We start from the raw sequence: 22006 nt of genomic DNA on the forward strand, positions 1-22006 counted from the left end.
CTTCCCCTTCTGTAGCATGAACAGTCTTTTGAGTTTCTCTTGAATCTGCCTGATAATTGCCCTGTTTGAAATGCCCTACTCTGTCCAATTTGAGCACCCATTATTCTAATCTTGAGATGTGAAATTGCCTATAATTTTGTCTGATGCCCCGTCACTTTATTCAGCAACACTTGCCTCCTCTTCTTCTTCCCAGGGCACATGGAGAAAGGGAAAGTGGGGTATATATAAAGAAAGAATGCAGGGCGAGGAAATGTAAATGAAACACAATAGTTCTCTTTATCTTGTTGCAGGAGGGGGAACATAAGGATATTTGTTTTTTCCCATTTTTCTACTGTATGGCATCGGGAGACCCCTGTTAAAGGTAAGTCTATGCACAGTATGTCTATAACAATCGCTGAGGCAGTGGTGATATGATTTTGGTGGATCAACAGTGTTTCATCCTGTGTTATTATATTTCTATGTTTCCATATTGTTTGTTCATGATATATACGAAACGAACTATAATTAAGGAAAATTAAGTTTAAGACTAAAATCTAGAATTATTCAAAGGTATTCATAGACATCTCTGCAAACAGATCGTGTTGTATTTAATCACATTTCGTATGAATAATTTAGCAATGTTGTTAATTTTGCAGTTAACCTTATACTATGATCTCAATTAAAGTATGCCGTGTTCTGTGAACTGAACAAGGTCACAGAAGGTCATCATTGCCTTGGGCCCCAAAATGACATCATATTCAAAGAGACTCGAAATGCTATTTTATCTCATGCCTACCAAAAAAACGCTCAAAAACAACCACCGTATAATATTCTTATGATAAAAACAACCCTGAATGCAATTATTAATTCAAGTAATCTTACATTTTTAGGCTACAAGTAAATTAAAATGTTAATAATGGATTTTACAGAACGGACATATTTTTGACAAGACCCTGAAAACAAGAGGTGATCTGTGAAAAATAAGAAAATACTTGTTATTTGCTTCCAAAACGTGTGCATTCGATGTCATTAATCAAGCTCACCACGACGCAATTTGCACCATACTGAATTAACATCAGTTCGCTCCAGTGGATACTGATTAAAGTAACATAAATAGCTTGTTCCCGATGTTTAAACAGTTTAAACGCCCGACTGTGCAAATCAGTACGAAGTACTATTAATCAGGCACTGCTTCGTGATCGAATAATGCACTCATTTATCATTTTATTATGACAAAGACAGTTTTCTTCCTGGATTTAATCAAAGAGAGAGAGGGGGGAAATACAGTTAGAAATGTGGCAATGCCTGCTCCCTTCTACTCACGACGTCTTCTTTTGTTATACAAAAAGGCAAACAGCGCAAAAAAGTGAGGAAAAAAGTGAGGAAAACCTCACATCCTTATACGTCCCTTACAAAATGCAAAACAGAAAGGGTTCCCTTATAATTCCACGGTGTAAACAAAAATATGCAGAAAAAGATTCCCCCTCCATTGTAATTAAATGAACATGCTTTAATTGTCTGTTTTCTCATAGGCTACATGAAAATGTCCTCACCTTATTGGAAACGTTTTATTTACCGGTGTCATGACTATGTAGGATAATGACTATTCATAATCAATTAAGAAAACATCTAATGTGACACGTTAGCACTGCCCTGCTGGTATAGGCGAACACCTGTCTCGTGCGAATGGTGGTAAACGTTCCCTGTCCCCTCAGTAGGACAAGGCCTATTTCTCCTCGTGGACATTCGTCCTTTCTTCCACTTATGAGGAGTGATATTTTGTAGACTTTGAATAGCTGGTAATTATCCCGCACGAATGAATGCTTTATTCAACAAACACTGTCGAAATGACCTTTTTAGGTGGGTCCATTCAACGAAGCACTGACGATGTCTCACTCATCCAGATGTTATGAGAGCAAAGCTTTGACCTCCTTAATTGTACAGAGAGGGGCTCGCATTTGAAATTCCGTGCAAGCAAAACAAGCATACTCTGTACATTAATAAGAAACACAATTATACATGTATCATGTTTAAAAACTAATATTTGATTGGTTTTCCGTATAGATTCGAATTGTTGATAGTCATTTTGCAATTCAGATTAAAGACCAATGGCACGGCTCTTGTCATATTTATAATGTCAATAAAATCTAACTAAATACAATATACTGAACATTGACGGCTTCCAATATTGTAGGCTTAACTAATCTGAAAGAAGTCTAGGTCTATATCTTTATTGACGAGTAGGCCTATAGGCCTACCCACGCGCGTAATCATAATTTATTTCGAATACTCTATAAAATAAAGACAAAATAACAACTGCCCTACACTCTTAGAAACAAATGGTTCTTTGGGGTTCTATATGGAACTTTTTTTTCAAGTATTCTATAGTGTTAAGAAAGATATGCTACTATGCAGACAGTAGTTTTTCGATAGAATATCAAGACAGAATCATTTCAATTTGGACTCGAACAGCTGCCGATATTTACACGCGTGTCCACGTCACTGCAGGCTGGAGTAAAACTCCCACTATCTCCCACAGACGCACCAGCTCTGGTAGCACGCCGTGATCGTGTTAGTGGTTAGTACTCTGCGTTATGGCCGGAGCAACCCCTGTTCGATTCCGGGTCACGGCACTGCCAATACAATATCACGGCAAAAGGGTTTCTTTTGAATTAGTAGGGTAAACTATTTAGTACAGTAGGATATTACCCCACCTTGGCTTGCAGTTTTGTAATAGCTAAGTGATTATATTTTCATTGATTTGCATTATCATATTTTCACCATACATCATTTAATTTGAGGTGTATTGCATCCAGGCTATATATCTCCCACAAAGCACTTGAAAATGATCAAAAACTATTGACACCTTCACAATAATTGACGCTGTAATTCAATACTGTTTATGTCAAACATTTCTGACATTTATTTGCATAATGAGTTCCTATTTGCTGAGACTAGGAATTCAAACGTGGACTGGTGCACTCCTGTTAATCACATCAATAAAACGGTCATAACCAGTCGACACACATATTCAGGTGCATGTACCCTGCTGGAATCAAATCATAAGCATGTTGCCACCTGCCAGCACAATTCTCAACAAAGCCGTTCCAATCTAAAGAACAGTGCATAAAGTGGACGCATAAGAAATAACCATAGGCCTACGTAACAAATCGTCATCCAAAAACATACATTGCAATAAAAGAAAAAAATACAATTTACATTTAACACACGTTTACACACAATTCAAACTTGATAGATGAAACACGTTTGCGTTTGGGTATAGGCAGCCTATAGGCCTTTAGGCCTTTAAAACGTTCTAAATGGCTGGGTGGCGTTTTACAGCACCGCGCAATGTGTTGAGATGGCTCGCTCACAACATTTGAGGTCTGGACATAGCATCCTGGTGATGGTTTGGGTACCAGTGACCAAAATTGTTCATGTAATTGTTGGGGTGCATAGGGGTCCCTTTGTTTGCCATTGACACCTCCCAAAATTGGGGCATCCCGGGTGAACAGGGAGAGATAGATGACGTACTGTGGAGATGTTCCCCCTCCGGTCCGCTGCCATGCTTCATTATCTTCTTATATTTCGAGCGCTTATTTTGAAACCATATTTTCACCTAAAAAGAGAAAATATGAGGGGAAAGCAGCACATTACAGCCTACGCCATCACACCCCACTACCACCACCACCACCACAATCATTAAACAATTATCTTCACAATAGAAAGTATTTTCATTTGAAGGGGACTTGTTACATTTATATTCACATTTTATCATTTCGAAATTACATTGATATTTGGGCCATAATAACGAAAGGAAAATGGCCCGGTTTCAAGATGGCATTCGTTCTTGAAACTTCTTATAATTTGAACACATTTCTTCGTCCAGAACCATTTAGCAATTCGGCTAAATGGATGAGCGACACTTCACTAGTTCATTAAATGCTATCGCCCCCATTGTTCAACATTTTATGAGGCCAATAATGCTTGAGTCTAGCAACAACAATCCCATGCTAAAAGTATAGTAAAATAAAAAGGAGGGACGTCAGATGTATTTCTATTTATGATGTATTCTGCTGAGTCAGAACAACATGCGATTTTGATCGATTTTACAACGGTATAAAATATTAATAAAAACCCAGAGAGCCCGAGGTGGTCAAACCATTCTCAAATATGGCAACAGGACACAAATCCAAATCAGACCCAGATAGGATAGTGTGTTTCACCATTTTGATTTAGCCAGGGAGTGTTTTGAATGACAGCTTAATTCAGTCAACCTTTACGTTTACATATAAACGCTATTGATTTAGATCTGGAATAGAAGAGTAGCCTATAAAATATATTGAGCAAAACAATGTTTTAAGGCTTGAAGATTGATTCCATAAGAGACAGATGTGCATAGTGAGATGTTGGACCGAAACATTATGCTCACCACCTGTTTATGTGCCTTCCATTATGTTTACCGATCCAAGGAAAATGGTTGCCATGACTTCCTCCTTAGATTTCATAATTTCACCTGACATAAATGAATAATGCCAACAAAGGCTTTAGTCTGATGATAAATATATAGATAATCTGCATGACAGTCCTATTTTTCCAGTTAAAATGTGTAAACCGTGTATGTATGTGTGTATGTGTGTGTGTGTATGTGCCCACTGCCCTCATTGTACTACTCTATATGCATTTCTGCGGTAATGTATGTAAGTGTGTTTTAACATTACTTTATCCAAATGATTGGTGGTAATTGTAGAAAAACATTGCTAGACACTGTTGTTTAGAAAGACAACACATATGCCTATACTTTAGAGTGGCGAAATATATTTCTGTCGTTCTGTTACTCGGTTAGGCCAATTTGTACATGCAATATTTCAATTGAGTTATGTTCGCTTTAAGCCACAGACAGCTCTCAGAGAAGGTTTCAGCCACAATGGTAATATAAGACTAAGAATATGTGTAGAGAATAAAGCTGCATTAAGAGATTGACGTAGCAAAGCTCTCCAATTAGCCGTTTCATTTGGTCTTGCAGTGCAGAAAGCCGCAATAATACCCACAGATCTGTGATCCATCTTAAACCCAAAGATCTGTGATCCATCTTAAACCCCCATCCCCATTCAACCAAGGGGGAAGGTTGTTTTATGTTTTTCTTCAATCAACCACAAACATAAACTTGTGGAAGTATTAGTGTCAACATTTCTGAAACATTTTGTCATAATGATGTTAGACAGCTTTGCATAATATTTAATTCTCTCTCACTTCTGTCAACAAGGCTATTAATTTGAACTGTGCACAAATTTACATATAGTCTAGTCTCGCAGCAGAATTAAGATATGTGAGGGTTTTAGATCTTTGATTTTATTTGAAGCAAATTTGAACAATGGATATTCCAAGATTGAAATGAATAAGGGAAAAGTTAAATAATTTTTTATTTAATTAAAACAATTAATTAGATGTTTTGTACCTATAGCTTGTCGGCACTCCACTTTAATTGTTATAAACCATTTGGTTTGTTAGGCCTACTTAATAAAATGTAGATTAGGCTGAAGACATAACACAAGGTCTGAACATAAGGATGGCCTAGAAATAAAACATTTTATTTTAATTTGGTAATTAGCCTACTGAGATAAGATATCGTTTTAAAATCCCATTTGCTTCTCTTGATGAGTTAAATTTAGCCCACCTGTGTTTGGGTCAGCCCTAATTTTGCCGCCAGATCCGCGCGCTCGGGTAAGGCCAGGTACTGGGTCTGCTGAAACCTCTGGTGGAGCGCCTGTAGCTGAAGACTGGAGTAGATGGTCCGAGGTTTGCGTATTTTCTTTCCTTTACCATTCAGGCGAATTTCCCCGTTCTCAATCACTGTAGACTTCTCATGGTCTGTGGATAGAAGAGATAATTTCAGTCTAGCTGCGCTGAACAGTAGCCTAGTAGCCTAGTCTGTCGTAGCCTGGGCCTACATTCACTTTGATTTACAACTTTCCACTTTACATCAGGGCAGAAGAAACGATTTACAGGAGAGTTGTTATCGCACGCTTGAACTTCCTTTCGACTGTGACAGATAATGGAAAGACAACTCTTATTATCATAAAATTAGATATAGGCTATATTTCAAACATATAATGAGGAAGACAGATATTCATATCTCAGGGACTCATATGTTTTTTATATAGGCTAGTCTAGTCTGAAATGGTCAATTTCAAATGTAGGCCTAGCCAAACCCATTGCCTATAGCCTTACAAACAACTTCATGAGAAGGCCTGTCTCTGGGTAAGATATAAAAGCCCACCTGCACAACAGGAAGCCTATGTGGTTTCAGAACAGATTCAATGTAATAATATATTGTTCTCTTTTGTTCTAAGCCTATTCGCTGTACACAGGCCTATTTATCTACTTGAGAGTTCGTATCAACATAGAAATTCACAGCCTGGAATTCAGGCTGCATGCCCAAATGTCTGATAAGCTATTTAATGAAAACGCCAGCGTTTAACAATAGACAGTCAATAAAATGATAAACTAGAAAGGCCACTGACATAGAATACATTGGTTTTAAGTGTTAAAAGTGTATTTTCGGGAATTGTTTTGTTAATCTGGACTAATAATGGGATTAAAAACGAACGGCTGTTTCTGAGGTAGCCTACTCATGCATAATCGAGCTAACCCGCAGAAAATAATGGTCAATAAAATTAATGACACCATCTGCGTTCATTATGGAACATTAGCAGTAGGCCTAAAGACAACCTCAAATGCCTGAAATGCATTTAAAGTTCGAAAACATTTTGATTACCGTAACACTGACTGTAAATTGCTTATTCAATGTATTGCCTTTTAGCCCAACTTTGATTCGGACAGTCTTTTGTCATTTTTGTAATCAAAGATGTAGACTCACAGCGTTATAATGCACGTAGGCCTATATCTGGGGTAGGCTATAGGCCTACCGTAGCCTAAAAAGAAGTGTCTGATAATATGCAGCCTACAATTGCAATACATTATATAGAACAGTTCCATAGAATCCATACTCCTTTTACCGTTAACCCTACATTGCACGCATGCGATAGCGCGCTGCCTTTGCACACTGACGTTACAGACAATACATGTTATAGGCCTATGACGAACAAGCAGATATTGATATTACACGTACCTGTCTCCTCTAATCTGGAGTGCGCCAAACTGTGATTGTTGTGCTGGTAGGGCATGTAGGCACTCGGGGGATGAGCGTTCACCGCGCTGGGGTAGGCGTAGCCCAGGGAGCGGCCATAGGAGGACGCACTGGGGGAGAAGGGACTACCGTGTTGAGAATGTCCGGCAGAATGTAAGCCATTAACGGGGTAGATGTGAGAGATTCCTTGGGAATGCTGCTGGTGCGCAGGGTGCTCGTACCCAAACTCTAAAAATGCCGATTTGGAGGGGTCTGAAGCATTCAAACGATCAGGCATGAAACCCATAGACATCATTAGTTAATACAGAAGTCCATAAAACCGTCGGTCTAAAGAGGAATGCATTGAGCAATATCGGATAGCGAAGAAAAGTTTAACTGGATCCACCATCAAGTCAATAACATTGCCTGTATTAAAAAAGGTATTCCAAACGAATAAAATGTATATCCAGGGCTCTGTGAAACGAAATAAAAACGAAATAAAAGGCAATCCTTCTTCACATCATTTGTAGGTTACACCTCACAATATTCTCCAGACACCTCTTGCATGTAGAGCCGGTGTGCCTCAAACCCATTGCCTTCCATCAGCGCGCGCTCCGATTGGTCTGGAGCACCTATGATGTCACTGGAGCCTGCGGGAAAGCCTCATTAAGTTCATTAACATATGTTTTTGAATGCACTCCTTCAGCCACTGATGTAATGTCACTTGAACGATTTGATAAACAATATCTTGTGCACTGTGTGTGCCTTGATTTACATAACATAATAAACAACTTATTTTAAACAGAAAGTCCAGAATTATATTTACTGAATAATTTAAATATAGCCCAATGGCATTTAGAACTATTTTTGCCGTAAAAGGTCCGTTCCATGTAAACTCAAAGTCGAAATGCCATTCATTAATCAAATACTTTTAATAAAAAATGGTTTGCTATAATTAATTGTTTGCAAATCAATTAGGTGGTCTCCTATGTACAATTATGTGTAATTGGCCATCCTTTGGCATACGATTGGTTTAGATTAGGCTACCAAAAATTCGATGCATAAATCAGCGCAAAGTTTTAGAAGTATAATTGATAATGGACACCTAATGAAGTTGGTGCATGCGGGCCCTGAGACAAGCAGGGATTTTGGCTTTGAGAGGTCACTTGTTGGCAATATGCGTATTGCCCGCTAATCGCAACCGATCAGATACCAATAACAACGAGTAGTATATGCCTAGGGATATTTCTAGTTTACTCTCATTCGAGTAGATGCAGATGTATACTTTTTTTTATGTTGACATTACAGGCCTGCAATGGAAATTGGCTAATTCCATGTAGGCTATAGACATTAAATTAAAAACTTTGACAGTCAAATTATAAACCTAAACTATCCGCTATAATAAAAAATAAAAAACATATAGACAGTTATAACATGTTAATGAAAACATGGCAGGTGCATTGTTGATCTTAATTGGACTAACACAATTATATAAAATGGCACATGCGATTTCAACCATATTTCACACTATGGTTCGTTATCCTGTATTTTACCAAATTATAACCAACAGTAGGCTTTAATTAACCCTTAATAATAAACGTTATAACTATAATATTCACTAATGTAAATGTTAACCTATCAGGCCTATACCTGCTTTTTTAAAGGATAAAATTCCAATCAGAACGACCAATTCAAACTCAATCGAATGAACGATATAAATATCTGATCCTGGTGAATTACCTGCCCCCTAGGCAAACCAGCTTCTTAATCACACCACAGCAGTTTGACAGCTCTTTGAATATGTCAGTCCTCTGTAATTCTCACCGTGGCGCGAGTTAAAGTTTGAAACCAACTCAAGTATTAGCAAAGCCTTTCTTGCACATGAAGGTGACACTGAAAATCGCCTAGTTGCCTAGTATCTATAGGCTATGTTTTGTCCTCCTATTCATGATGTTGTCAGCATGATAGCATCATGGTGGTGGAATAATACAATAGCCCAGAACGTCCCTCTGTCATCTCTCACAGCACAGCTCGCAACTTGACAGCACAGTGATGCATGCACTAATTTTATCATTAGGCCTAGATATTAACCATCATAAAACCGTTTGACTCAGTAGGCCCATGTAGCCTACAAGGTAAAGGCTCACTCGCTGCTAACCACTGCTAACCGCTGTTAATGAGAGGCAACGCGTGTCAAGAAGTTTTGCCCCCTTTATCAAGTGCCAAGATTCTCCCGCCCTTTACTGAGCCTAAACTGGAATCCATTGGAAAGAAGCTTATAGGTTATTTTTTATAATGTTGACATTATTATGGAATTACTTTTATAAGTTATTAGTAAAGAAGAGTAGCCTATTAGGGCCAAGTGAAGAGAAGAAGAAAAACTTGCTGGGTGGTACTTTGATTTTTTGGGGAGTTGCACTGTAGTATTTCAAAAACTCGAAATACTTCCAGAATAAATGGGGTCTCCTTTATTAATTTTCTAGAATACAGTCCCAATTAAATTTAGTCAATAAAGCCACAACATGTGGAGGTATAATATTGGGGAAATGTAGCTGGCAATAGTAAATGATCCTCATCATAATTAGCTATGATTAAATTCATTTAAATGACAATGTTGTTAGTTAATATAATATAATATTGGCACTCCACTCGCCATATGTAAATACAACCACTCCACTTACTGGATCTGGGCTAACCCATTACAATGTTAGAATTCTACTACTTGACTAGGGGAGGGGTGAGGATTGAAAAGAAGTAGTGATACTTGACTAGTGCAGGGCTGATACTTGACTAGGGGAGGGGTGAGGTCTGAAGAGTAGGAATGAGTAAATTCCTAATATGTATTTCGTACAATACTGTCGATTTCACTTTGCACAAAAGCCAATACCTCATCCAGGTCTGTGTGGTTCGTCCTTCTGAAAAGACCCAATCTGCAGCACAACCTCTTCCTCCTAATACTTATAATAATATGGTTATTTTGTGTTAAAAGAGCAAGGATGTCCTTGTTACTAGAGCCAGGTCATATAATTTAGGCATTTCAACAGGGAGCCAGAGAGGCATGCAATTAACCAAACACCCTACTTGAATCTTGAAATATAACCGACTTTATTCTGGAAACGTTGACTTTCTCAAAATTACACTTCGAGTATATTCTCGAAATATTTCGACTTTATTCTCGAAGTTTAATTTCGACTTCATTCTCGAAATAATGCCACTTTATTTACGAAATTTCTAGATTTTTGTAGTAGCCTATTATCACTCAATAAATAAATAAAAAGAATGATCTAAGTAGACATGCATCATTTGTTGTTGTTTTTCTTTGCTTGGCCCCAATACTCTTCCATACATTAAGAAATAAAATAAAGATGTCTGAAAACATGTTTGTGTGATCTTTACATTGCTATAACAAACATACAAAAAAAATCGAACATATTACCTAACATGACATAGACTAATAGCGTACCACAGTGTTGTTGTCATAATACCCATAAAACCTAGTAGTCAAATCGTTTTGTCACCATTCATTTTTCCCATAGGGGATTTTAGAACCACTTCAAACAAGGACTGTGTTTTGTGTAGGAGCTCTATTTACTCTCAGATTCGAAAACGCTAATTAGCATCAAAGTAGACATCCTGCAAGACTACAAATCCCTGCAAGCTCCCACGTCATCTCTAGCGGACACATTTGCTGTCAGCTAACTAGCTACCTTGATCCAAAACGAAATATATATTTAACATTTTAATTTACTGTTCCATATTTTATTTAACTAATATTTGTTGGCTTATTTATCCATTTGGTTTTGTGTCTTGTGCAGAATACTTGCAGCAGTCAGACATTTACAATGTGCAATGAATAGCCTAGTTTTCTGCAAAGAAGCTAGCTAGCTACCTAGCTACCTACATAGATGATATTAGCAACATACCCTTATTTTATCAGATTCTCTTCTCCTTCAGCCGGTGGAGATCTAATATTTAATCCTTTACAATTTCTGCCAACTATATGAAGGAGGTGAAATCTATTTCAATTCATGGTGTTAGAATGCATTGCTGTATTAAACCAATTTAAGAAGCAACTTGTTGACATGTTCTGTTGCAGATTCAAAGCCAGAGATTAACTCATTGCAGAATGTATCCATAATCATAAACGAATACGCATATTTTTTGACAAGAATGAACCTAGTCACCCATCAATCACATCAAACACATGAACTCCAAGAATTGCATTTTTTTTAAATAAATATTTTAAATCTAATATACATAACATAAGCATCTGACTTGAAGTAAAGATTAAACAATTTATTAATCAATGCCACAAACCTGGGACATCGAAGAGCACCATATTAAGTATTATTACTATTCAAGAGCACACATATTATTCTGCTTTTCCATTACAGGAATTAGACCAACACAAATAACACATGTAAAACAGTATATTGTGCTTTTTGGTGGGAGAGTTACAAATGGACAAACAACTGGATGCGTAAGGTAGGTTTAATACAAAATACTAGGTCAACTCCAGAAGAATGAGAAACAGAAATGCACACAACAGATTTTAAACAAGGGCGCCATGCCCATACGCAGCTATATCAACACCCTTCTTGTCAATTTAGGTCCATGTTGCTGCTGCCAATTATGAGCAGCACATTTACCACTGCATTCAGTCTGAACCTCAGAATAAGCAGGAGGACAGCAATACACAGGTGGGAAAAAGGTAGCAAAAACAGTACACCACAACACTTAGAAGCATGTAACTGAGTCTAGATGTTATCAAATCGGGAGAAGAACAACTGAAGGAAAATGGATGAGGGTAGGGTGGGTGTATAGATCGTGGTCATCGTGTGTCTGTGAATCACAACATTAAAGACGATGAGTGATCAGAGCATTGAGACATCCACAATACAATTTAAACATTGAGGACAGCATTTTGTTGACATCATGGTGGTTTACACTGTGTCTATTGTGTGTGAATGATGGAAGAATCTTACCCCAGCTGTAGGTCCATTTGAGTGTGTGTGTGGTCACTTAGGCCTGCACATCAACCAGTCATACGACCATTAGAGACTTGGGATGCTTGCTCTCAAAGTGTTGCTTGAATATCTTCGGGCCTGCGTCTATAAAGGTCAAGTACAAAATGGAGGACATGAACAATCTGTGGCTTAGATTACATTCAAAGTTGACACAATTAATACACTAAGCAATACAATGCGACAAACTACTACACATATGAAAGACTACCACACAGGCCAGTACAATAGCCTAAAGGTACATACAGTATCAACCAATACTACTCACTCACCCAACAGACAGGGAAGGTGTGGACCAGTGCTGCCTTGGCTGCAGTCTTCTGGTCTGCTGCTGCTGCTCCCTTCTTAGCAGCCGCCGCCTTGGCATCAGTCAACAAGTTCAATTTCAACTTGAGAGTGGAGCATGCGTTATATATCAATAACATCTAATACTCCCCCAGGTCCAGATCTGAATGGCAGGAGTGTGTTTAAGATTGTTCCAGCCCAGCTCATACCTGATAACAAATCATAGCCTATCGTCGTGATTCGTTAAGTTGATTATATAAGTCGGGTGTTAGAGCTGGGCTGGGACAAAACCCTTCACACACTTCCTGCATTGACTGAAACAGACCCAAGCAGGAGAATAGTGTTCCAGGTTGAAACAGCTATCCTAGTTGAGAGGTGATAAGACTAAGGCACACCCATTGGTTCTGGAATAGAGAAGGTGAAAAGAAGGTTTGTAATTTGGCATCAATAACATGACAGTAATTCTACCTCAAAAACAAACGTGTGAATACCAATTCATTTAAAACCCACCATAGCAGGTAAATAAGGTTACATCAACTTGCCTACTATCTGTAGTAATAAGCGTCTGCTGTCCAGAGGGTAACAGCAAACAGATCAAGAGAGGATGCTAATCAGTCCATCTCTGAAAATGTTCAAAAAGCCAGACCAAAATAATACAGCTAGCTAGGTTTCACTCTGGCCCCACTTCCAGCATTGGGGAACATCCCGCCCCCTGCTCTGCGAGCACATGCCATGTCTATTTCTATGGGCACAAGCACTGTTCATGACACAAATTGTTCACACCCCGTTTGTTGGTGGAAATAATTTTGCAGGTTTGAAGCTTATTTCCTGCAATTCTACACATTTTGTCATGGGGTGCAAAGGAAATGTTGCAGTTTTAAAGCAAATTGTCTTGCAATTCTATACATTTTGCCATGTCTAATGTGTATTCATGTGATATTTCAGTGACAAAAAAATTACAACAATATATATGGGCTGAAAAAACGAAATACAAAAACGTTAGCTGACATGGGCTAGTTGATCTAGACAGTTCTGACAAGTTATAAATAGCTCTTTAAGGTATGCAATGAACTGATGATGCACCACCCAATTTCGAAATTGCACCTTGTGCATTACAACTTTCAAGAGTAAAGACGGACTGAGTTCCCCAAGGCCCCCCTGCCGACCCCTCGTGCGCCCCCGAGGGGGTGCGCCCCGCAGTTTAGGAACCACTGAGCTAGATAACAGGTATTGTCTAAACTTCTAAACTTGCCCAAGACAGTTCACAGAATTGTCAATTTAAACAAAGTTAGCCAATTTATTAATTACTACATTTAACTAACATTAGATAGTTAATCCAGAGATTCTTACCTTTGCCTCGATTCGGTAGTTTCGTCCAGATCATCATGGCCCTGGTGATTGACGTGAAGCTTGCGACTGGCATGTGTAGTTCTATATGATAGCCACATTAGTGGCTAATTAGCATATTATTTTGGGGGGTAAATACAGGCGAATATATTGATAAAAGTCACCTTGTCAGAGAGAGATTTACACTGTTATCAAAATGCCACGCCAGGGTAAGCCTACACGAAACACATACCTTATTTGAAGTGGTTCTAAAATCCCCTATGGGAAAAATGAATGGTGAAAAAATGATTGGAACCATTTCTGTGTTTGACCACCAGGTTTTATGGGTATTTTGACTAATATTGTGGTAGTCTATGGATGTGTTGCATAATCTGTGCACATGTGATGGGGCAAGTTAAAAAATGTTAGAAAGTGTGAAAGCAACCTCTCAACATCTCAGCTTCTGATACACTGAACTCAAACACTCTGATCAAATTCACAAATATCAAAGCAAACATTAAGGACACATTTGTAAACAATGTAAATATTTTGTAAAATTTCAACACATGCTTCATCAATGTTTAAAAAAAAAAATCCCTGCTGATGAGAGGTGTATCTATTTTTTCGTTACAGCAAAACAAAAAGTGGAAGTTTGGCCTGTACCTCAACTTAATTATAGTCAAAATGTTAAAAGAGGGTGTCGGTCAAATATAGTGTGAAGCTGGTGTACGACCTATTCATTTAGGTAATGTCTTACCCAGTGCTATCCCTCCCTAGGCGTGCTTGTAGTAGCGTACACCACCAGTGGGTTAGGGCTGGAACGACTTTGCCTCCTCCTTTCCCTCTGACACAGAACAGAGCCTTCAGCCAACCAGCCTGAACAAAGCCACAAATTATATCATAGAAAAATTGAAGTCAGTAAAAATTACAGTAAAGCGGAAATTCATAGGGCTTTGTTACCAAGCGCAGCTATAGCTCCACACAAGGCCTGAGCTGGATAGGCTCTCGAATTGGAAACCTTGGTGAATTGACCATGAGAATTCCCTGTGGCATCACTAAAATGGAGCAATAATATGGCAAACTATTATACTGTTACCTACAGTATCTGTTCAATCTGTTACTGAAAATAAAGCAAGATTTTTGCTGTGACTAAAACAATAGCTAGTTATAAAAAAGGAACCTAGACAATGATACTATCCATACACAAATGGGCAGAGAAGCATGTGCTACTCCTAGACTATGTGCTACTCCTAGACTCTGAATTCTTTAAACAGGAGAACAACCAATATGGAAATCCTGCACATGAAACTGACAGCTTGACACATTAATGGATCAATAGGCCAAATGAACAGAAACAGAAAAGAAAAGACTACAGTGCCTTGCAAAAGTATTCATCCCCCTTGGTGTTTTTCCTATTTTGTTGCATTACAACCTGTAATTTAAATGGATTTTTATTTGCATTTCATGTAATGGACATACACAAAATAGTCCAAATTGGTGAAGTGGAATGAAAAAAATAACTCAAATAACTAAAAATTCTAAAAAATTAATAACAGAAAAGTGGTGCGTGCATATGTATTCACCCCCTTTGCTAATAACATCTGGTGCAACCAATTACCGTCAGAAGTCACATAATTAGTTCAATAAAGTCCACCTGTGTGCAATCTAAGTGTCACATGATCTGTCACATGATCTCAGTATATATACACCTGTTCTGAAAGGCCCCAGAGTCTGCAACACCACTAAGCAAGCGGCACCATGAAGACCAAGGAGCTCTCCAAACAGGTCAGGGACAAAGTTGTGGAGAAGTACAGATCAGGGTTGGGTTATAAAAAAAGATCTGAAACTTTGAACATCCCATGGAGCACCATTAAATCCATTATAAAAAAATTGAAAGAATATGGCACCACAACAAATCTGCCAAGAGAGGGATGCCCACCAAAACTCATGGACCAGGCAAGGAGGGAATTAATCAGAGAGGCAACAAAGACACCAAAGATAACCCTGAAGGAGCTGCAAAGCTCTACAGCAGAGATTGGAGTATCTGTCCATAGGACCACTTTAAGCCGTACACTCGACAGAGCTGGGCTTTACGGAAGAGTGGCCAGAAAAAAGCCATTGCTAAAAGAAAAAAGAAAGAAAAAAATGTTGGTGTTCGCCAAAAGACATGTGGGAGACTCAATCCAATTGAGAATCTGTGGTATGACTTAAAGATTGCTGTACACCAGCGGAACCCATCCAACTTGAAGGAGCTGGAGCAGTTTTGCCTTGAAGAATGGGCAAAAATCCCAGTGGCTAGATATGCCAAGAGACATACCCCAAGAGACTTGCAGCTGTAATTGCTGCAAAAGGTGGCTCTACAAAGTATTGACTTTGGGGGGGTGAATAGTTATCCATGCTCAAGTTCTGTTTTTTTGTCTTATTTCTTGTTTGTTTCCCAAAAAATATTTTGCATCTTCAAAGTGGTAGGCATGTTGTGTAAATCAAATGATACAAACCCCCCCAAAATCAATTTTAATTCCAGGTTGTGAGGCAAGAAAATAGGAAAAATGCTCGCTGCTTATAAAGGCACTTAGTTGCTCAATCAATGGCTAAGCCCTGATCTGAATGTCTGCCGTAATCGTGCAGGGTGAGGGCCAAGGGTTTGGGGCAGACGTGTGAGAGAGAGAAAAGGAAAGGTAGACGCTCTTTAAGGCTTGTAATTATTTCTGTGTTACTGGAGGAGAACAAAGGTGAGCCCTGCAGTCATAGCACTGGGACGTGTCCTCGCTGTGGCTGTCTTAATACACGCAAGGGAACATTTTAATAACAATACTCCTGAGCAAGTCCCAGACTCACTGGCGTCTTCCTAGCCCAAATGGTGCGCACGGGCATGGGGTGTTTGTGTCAGTCCATTTTGTCCATCACGCTGCACTGATACAGAGTGACAGCATTGCCCATTTACAAATCAAGTGCACATTCTCATGCAATGCTGTGGCTGTGATCTCCCCTGTGGGCACGTCATGTTTTACAAGCAAGGCTCTCTTAGAGGAGTGAGGCCTAGTTGGTGTTAGAGTGACTGACACTCCACTGCCCCTGACAGAACATCATGGACGCATGGGATCCGATCAGAACAAACAAGAAAATTGAGATTATGCACGTCACGTGTATCAGTTTTCCACAATTAATTGTGGCAAATAAAGTATATTCTCCAAGGGTTAAATGGTACCCAAAATAAATGTGCAATTATAGACAATTTATGGAAAAAAATCTGTTTAATTTTAACAGGTAATATTGTGTTTTTGTAGTTATAATTGAGGCAGAGATATCAGAATGTCTATCACAGAACTGGACTATTTGACATACTGTACATGTTACAGTGCACATACCACCGTAGACAACAGGATTTGCTCTTTTCCATTCATGTTCTCGCCCTAGGAAAGAAAACAAAACAGAATAAGAGCTTATGCCACAGAGGATGAACTCTATAATCTCTCATTCTGGCACCATTTGACTGAGAATAACACTAATGTCTGCGTGCTTAGTCCATCACTGTCATTCCAGCAGTGCAGCCATGTTGTTTCTGATGGGTCCTTCCCATAGAGATAGTTAGAGGACTCAACATGTATATGTATATGTCCCATTGTGGTGTCTCAGGCACTGCCATTGAGCATTTCCATTTTGAAGTAGTACATTTTGTTCTTCTACTACTTCTATGAGTTAATAAACAAACTGAAAGGGTGCATACTGCCACCTAGAGTGTGTTGTCTGAACAGGTATAAAGCCAAGGTTGAAGATTTACTGCCACCTGCAGTTATGGAATGTTTTCTGACAAGGATAATTCATTTGCTGATCCCTCCTGATTACCTGGCTGGAATTATAGGGCGGCAGGTAGCCTAGCGGTCAGAGCATTGGGCCAGTAAGCAAAATGTCGCTGGTTTGAGAACCTGAGCCGACATGGTGAAACATTTGCTCCAGGGGCGCCGTACTACTATGGCTGCATACTCCTATCCTTTTTTTTCCTATTTTTTTTATGTCATCCTTTCTTAACCCATAGGAAGTCTCACCCAGTTGACTACTTCAAAATGGTGAAAGTCCTCAATGGCGCTGCCCATGCTAAAACAGGCTTTTGGGCCCTAGAGTCCTCTATCTATCTCTATGGTCCTTCCTCTGAGGCTGTTTGAGGGCTGGGGCTATTCTGTGAACAATGAATATCTCTGGTGTTCTCTCTCTCTCTTACAGAGCCATTCAAAGTCCTAAGCCATGTATAACACTTAACATACTCATATCATGTTACTACAATCTACAGTATGGCTCATTGGATACATTATTTGAAAGGACTATTATTTGGCTAATAAAAAAGTGGTCCAAGCTTATGGGAAACAATATTTTTATTTATTTTAGGAAATATATGGTTTTAAGAGAACATTGGTAAACTAATCAAAAGTATTCTTATAAAGTATATATCCCACTGGGCACACATTGGTTGAATCAACATTGTTTCCCATTTTGAACCAACTTGGAATAGACTTTGAATTGACTTCTGTGCCCAGTGGGATAGTAGCCTATGACATGTGTAATGACCAGTAGAACTTGTGTGTTATGAATGCAAGCACATATTCATATCGTTTTTGTGCATTCAAAATTATAGTAAAATGGCTGTGCAAATGAAAAGACATGTAAACATATTGTCAGGATTTATTGTAGTTCCAGTAATGCAGTTCTTGCCACCTTAATTTAATACAACATTATTTTGTAGGCATAATATACAACAAATATACGTTTATACAACGAAACATTAGATCGAATAATCAATGCAAAACATAAACTCAAAAAGACACAAAGAGTCATAACCAGACAGAAACAAATACATAGAACACGCAACGTCTAATTTCAGCTTTCAGAAATGTTTTATTTGCCTGGTAGGCTATATTAAATTGATTATTTGCAGATATTTGTAAAACATATTTTGCCTTTATTTTATCATGAGTCATACCCAGATATGATTAATATAATGAATTAATAAATATTAGAATGAATGAATTAGATGATTCAAACATGCCAGGGTTGTGGGTTCGATTCCCACGGGGGGCCAGTATGAAAAAAAAATATGAAAAAAATGTATGCACTCACTAACTGTAAATCGCTCTGGATAAGAGCGTCTGCTAAATGACTAAACTGTAAATGTCATTATTTAGATGTATGACCAAAAGGAATAATGTAACCTGCTGAATTCGAATAAATCAACCTTCCATTGTTCATGAACGACTGACTCATGCGGCCTGGACCAAATGGAGCTAGCATGGCATCATTTTACGCACATCAATATGACGGATTCGGTTCGGAGCTCGCTACTAACAGCAGGAACCCCGACCAAGCACCTGCATTGAGAGAAAGAGGGGTAAATAGACCTATAATTAGCCTCCAAACCTGACTGACTGAAGAGTGGCGGAATACCGCTCTACGTGACTGGGAAATACCATGTGCGTCTGGTCTTTGGCCAAAGCTTTGAATTCATCACTGGAGTAATTGTTGCCAGAAAGCAGAGCGAGGAGAGCGCTTAAGCAACGCACCTCGCAACTGACGGACTTACATTTGTAATTGATTGGCTGCGTAAAGGCCCACAGTTTATAGCCTACCCGAATAACCGTCTGGATTCCGTTAGGCGCAATGGCATGCGGAGGCAAAACATATACAATGCACAAGCGAATATACAAACGCATGCACATGATCTGATGCATTTATAATCTATTGAATTGGCATATGGAAATAACTAATTACATTATAGAATAGCCACACTATAGATAATCGACCTGTTTCCAGTAGAGATAATACCCTAAATGATGTAGAATTAGTCTACAGAGTATTGCAAATGAATTGGAATTTTCCAGAATTTGTCATTTGTTTCATGTTATCATAGGGCCTTTATAAACCCCACAAATACAAAATTCAAACAGAGAGGAGGAAGGAGAGATGGAAAGAGAGAGAGAGAACAGAGAGAGAGAGGTGATGGACTGCCATTGTGACATCAGTAGCTCTGGATTGGGTTGCAGCAGCCTTCTCTCTCCATGCCTGCATCACATCTGGGGCTGGGACTACCCTGTGTTTACAACATTCTGTTGTGTTCTCACACTCCTTGCAAAACTCCAGACCCAACATACATTCCAGACACACCAGCTCAACACTTTTTCCACTGTAAATCTTAAATCCAGCCCTGTCCCAGTGGCGGCTGGTATATTTTAATATAAGGAGGAGAGGTGGTGGCCTGGGTGTCTGGCTTGGATCAGTGGGGTGTCTGTCTGAGAAACGGAGAATCCATCCAGGTTCTGTGGCTTTGAGGTTGCAGTGCGGTTCAGCTGAGGTCACGCCAGCAGGAAGGGTGGCATGTCTGTTAACTGTTTGTTTATAGACATCAAGGAGGCATCTACGCAGCCTAGACGATACATCTGAAGAATCCCATTCCTCCAGGACAATGAGAAGGCAAACAAAGAGAACAGACTGTTTTTAACAAATCGTTATACATCAGTATAACAGTATTTAGCTACTGGTGTTAAGTAGCACTAGCAGAATATGCTGTACAGTAGCACAGTAAAACACTCAGTATTTCGTAACTTTCCCCATGTTTCATTCTCCCTGGTTTGCATCCTCTTCACAGAGCAGTTGAGACAACAGACGGAGATGAACATACTCCAGCTGGAGAACGATGATTGGCCCAGGGGACTTGGACTGAGGGAACACGTGCTGACCCAATCAACAGACAATACCGCGCGGCTTGAGGTTGCTTGGTGTTGGCAGGTAAAGACAGTAGGCTCTGCAAAAACCGGTTTAACAGGTCCACGGATTATCCTTCTGAGGTTACCTAGCTAGCTACTGGTAACGTAACCACCCCCTTTGTGGTCCACAGGGCACAGTAGGGGTTCCATAAACGTTGGTTTGAGCATCTGGGGTGATAGGGTCATGGAAGATGGAGGAAGACATCTGTCTGGATGACAAGGACAGGACAGGTCAACCTGTTTCACCTCAAGGGCTGCTGGCTATGGGATAGATGATAGCACCAGAACATAGATAATATGTTCCTCAAAATATATGAAGTTCTATAAAGCCATCCAGAACTATAGTATGTGAAATTATGTTTAGTCAAGTTACGTTGGAAATCCCCACTTACTGTGTTTAATACCGATGTATGCAGTGGCCTAGCAAGACATAACTCTTTTAGATATTCTACATGTGATAATTTTTCTTACTGTAGCTATATGCATTATTACTATCTGTGTGTTTAGAGTTCATGTGATATGATTTGCCCCAGGGTCAAATCCCTCTCTTTATAAACTGGGTGGTTCGAGCCCTGAATGCTGACTGGCTGAAAGTTGTGGTATATCAGACCGTATACCATGGGTATGTCAAAACATTTATTTTTACTGTTCTAATTACGTTTGTAACCAGTTTATAATAGCAATAAGGCACCTCGGGGGTTTGTGGTATATGGCCAATATACACTAAATTACCTAAAGTATGTGGACACCTGCTCGTCGAACATTTCATTCCAAAATCATGGGCATTAATATGAAGTTGGTCGCCCCCTTTGCTGCTATACAGCCTCCACTCTTCTGGGAAGGCTTTCCACTAGATGTTAGAACATTAATGCAGGGACTTGCTTCCATCCAGCCACAAGAGCATTAGTGAGGTCGGGCAATGATGTTGGGAGATCAGGCCTGGCTCACAGTCGGCGTTCCAATTCATCCCATAGGTGTTCAATGGGGTTGAGGTCAGGACTCTGTGCAGGCCAGTCAAGTTCTTCCACACCGATCTCGACAAACCCTTTCTGTATGGACCTCGCTTTGTGCACAGGGGCATTGTCATGCTGAAACAGGAAAATGCCTTCCCCAAACTGTTGGGAGCACAGAATCATCTAGAATGTAATTGTATGCTGTAGCGTTCAGATTTCCCTTCAATGGAACTAAGGGGCCTAGCCCGAACCATGAAAAACAGCCCCAGACCATTATTCCTCCTCCACCAAACTTTACAGTAGAAAATATGCATTCGGGCAGTAGCGTTCTCCTGGTATCTGCCAAAACCAGATTAGTCTGTTGGACTGCCAGATAGTGAAGTGTGATTCATCACTCCAGAGAACGTGCTCCCACTGCTCCAGAGCACAATGGCGGCAAGCTTTACCACACTCCAGCCAACACTTGGCATTGCGCATGGTGATCTTACGCTTGTGTGCGGCTGCTCGGCCATGGAAACCCATTTCATGAAGCTCCCGACGAACAGTTATTGTGCTGAC

At 39.5% G+C, this 22006-nt stretch overlaps 2 protein-coding genes across 2 annotated transcripts in view; one reads left to right on the forward strand and one right to left on the reverse strand.

Moving 5' to 3' along the window:
- The first annotated feature begins 256 nt into the window (after positions 1 to 256).
- LOC121568001 (protachykinin-like) overlaps positions 257 to 22006 on the forward strand; it is a 98264-nt gene continuing 76514 nt past the window's right edge. The window contains exons 1-2 of the mRNA XM_041878471.2: positions 257 to 361; positions 20378 to 20517. Coding sequence (XP_041734405.1) covers positions 20401 to 20517 — 117 coding nt within the window. The 5' untranslated portion in view covers positions 257 to 361; positions 20378 to 20400. The remainder of the gene's footprint in view (positions 362 to 20377; positions 20518 to 22006) is intronic.
- Positions 2874 to 7685, reverse strand: LOC121567996 (homeobox protein Dlx4b-like). Its single transcript, XM_041878457.1, has 3 exons — positions 7112 to 7685; positions 5657 to 5850; positions 2874 to 3598 (listed from the first exon to the last, which is right to left on the reverse strand). The coding sequence occupies exons 1-3, from the start codon at positions 7422 to 7424 to the stop codon at positions 3350 to 3352; spliced, it is 756 nt and encodes a 251-aa protein (XP_041734391.1). The 5' UTR covers positions 7425 to 7685; the 3' UTR covers positions 2874 to 3349.

This window comes from Coregonus clupeaformis, chromosome 1 (assembly GCF_020615455.1).
Source record: "Coregonus clupeaformis isolate EN_2021a chromosome 1, ASM2061545v1, whole genome shotgun sequence".
In the NCBI taxonomy this organism is placed as follows: domain Eukaryota; kingdom Metazoa; phylum Chordata; class Actinopteri; order Salmoniformes; family Salmonidae; genus Coregonus; species Coregonus clupeaformis.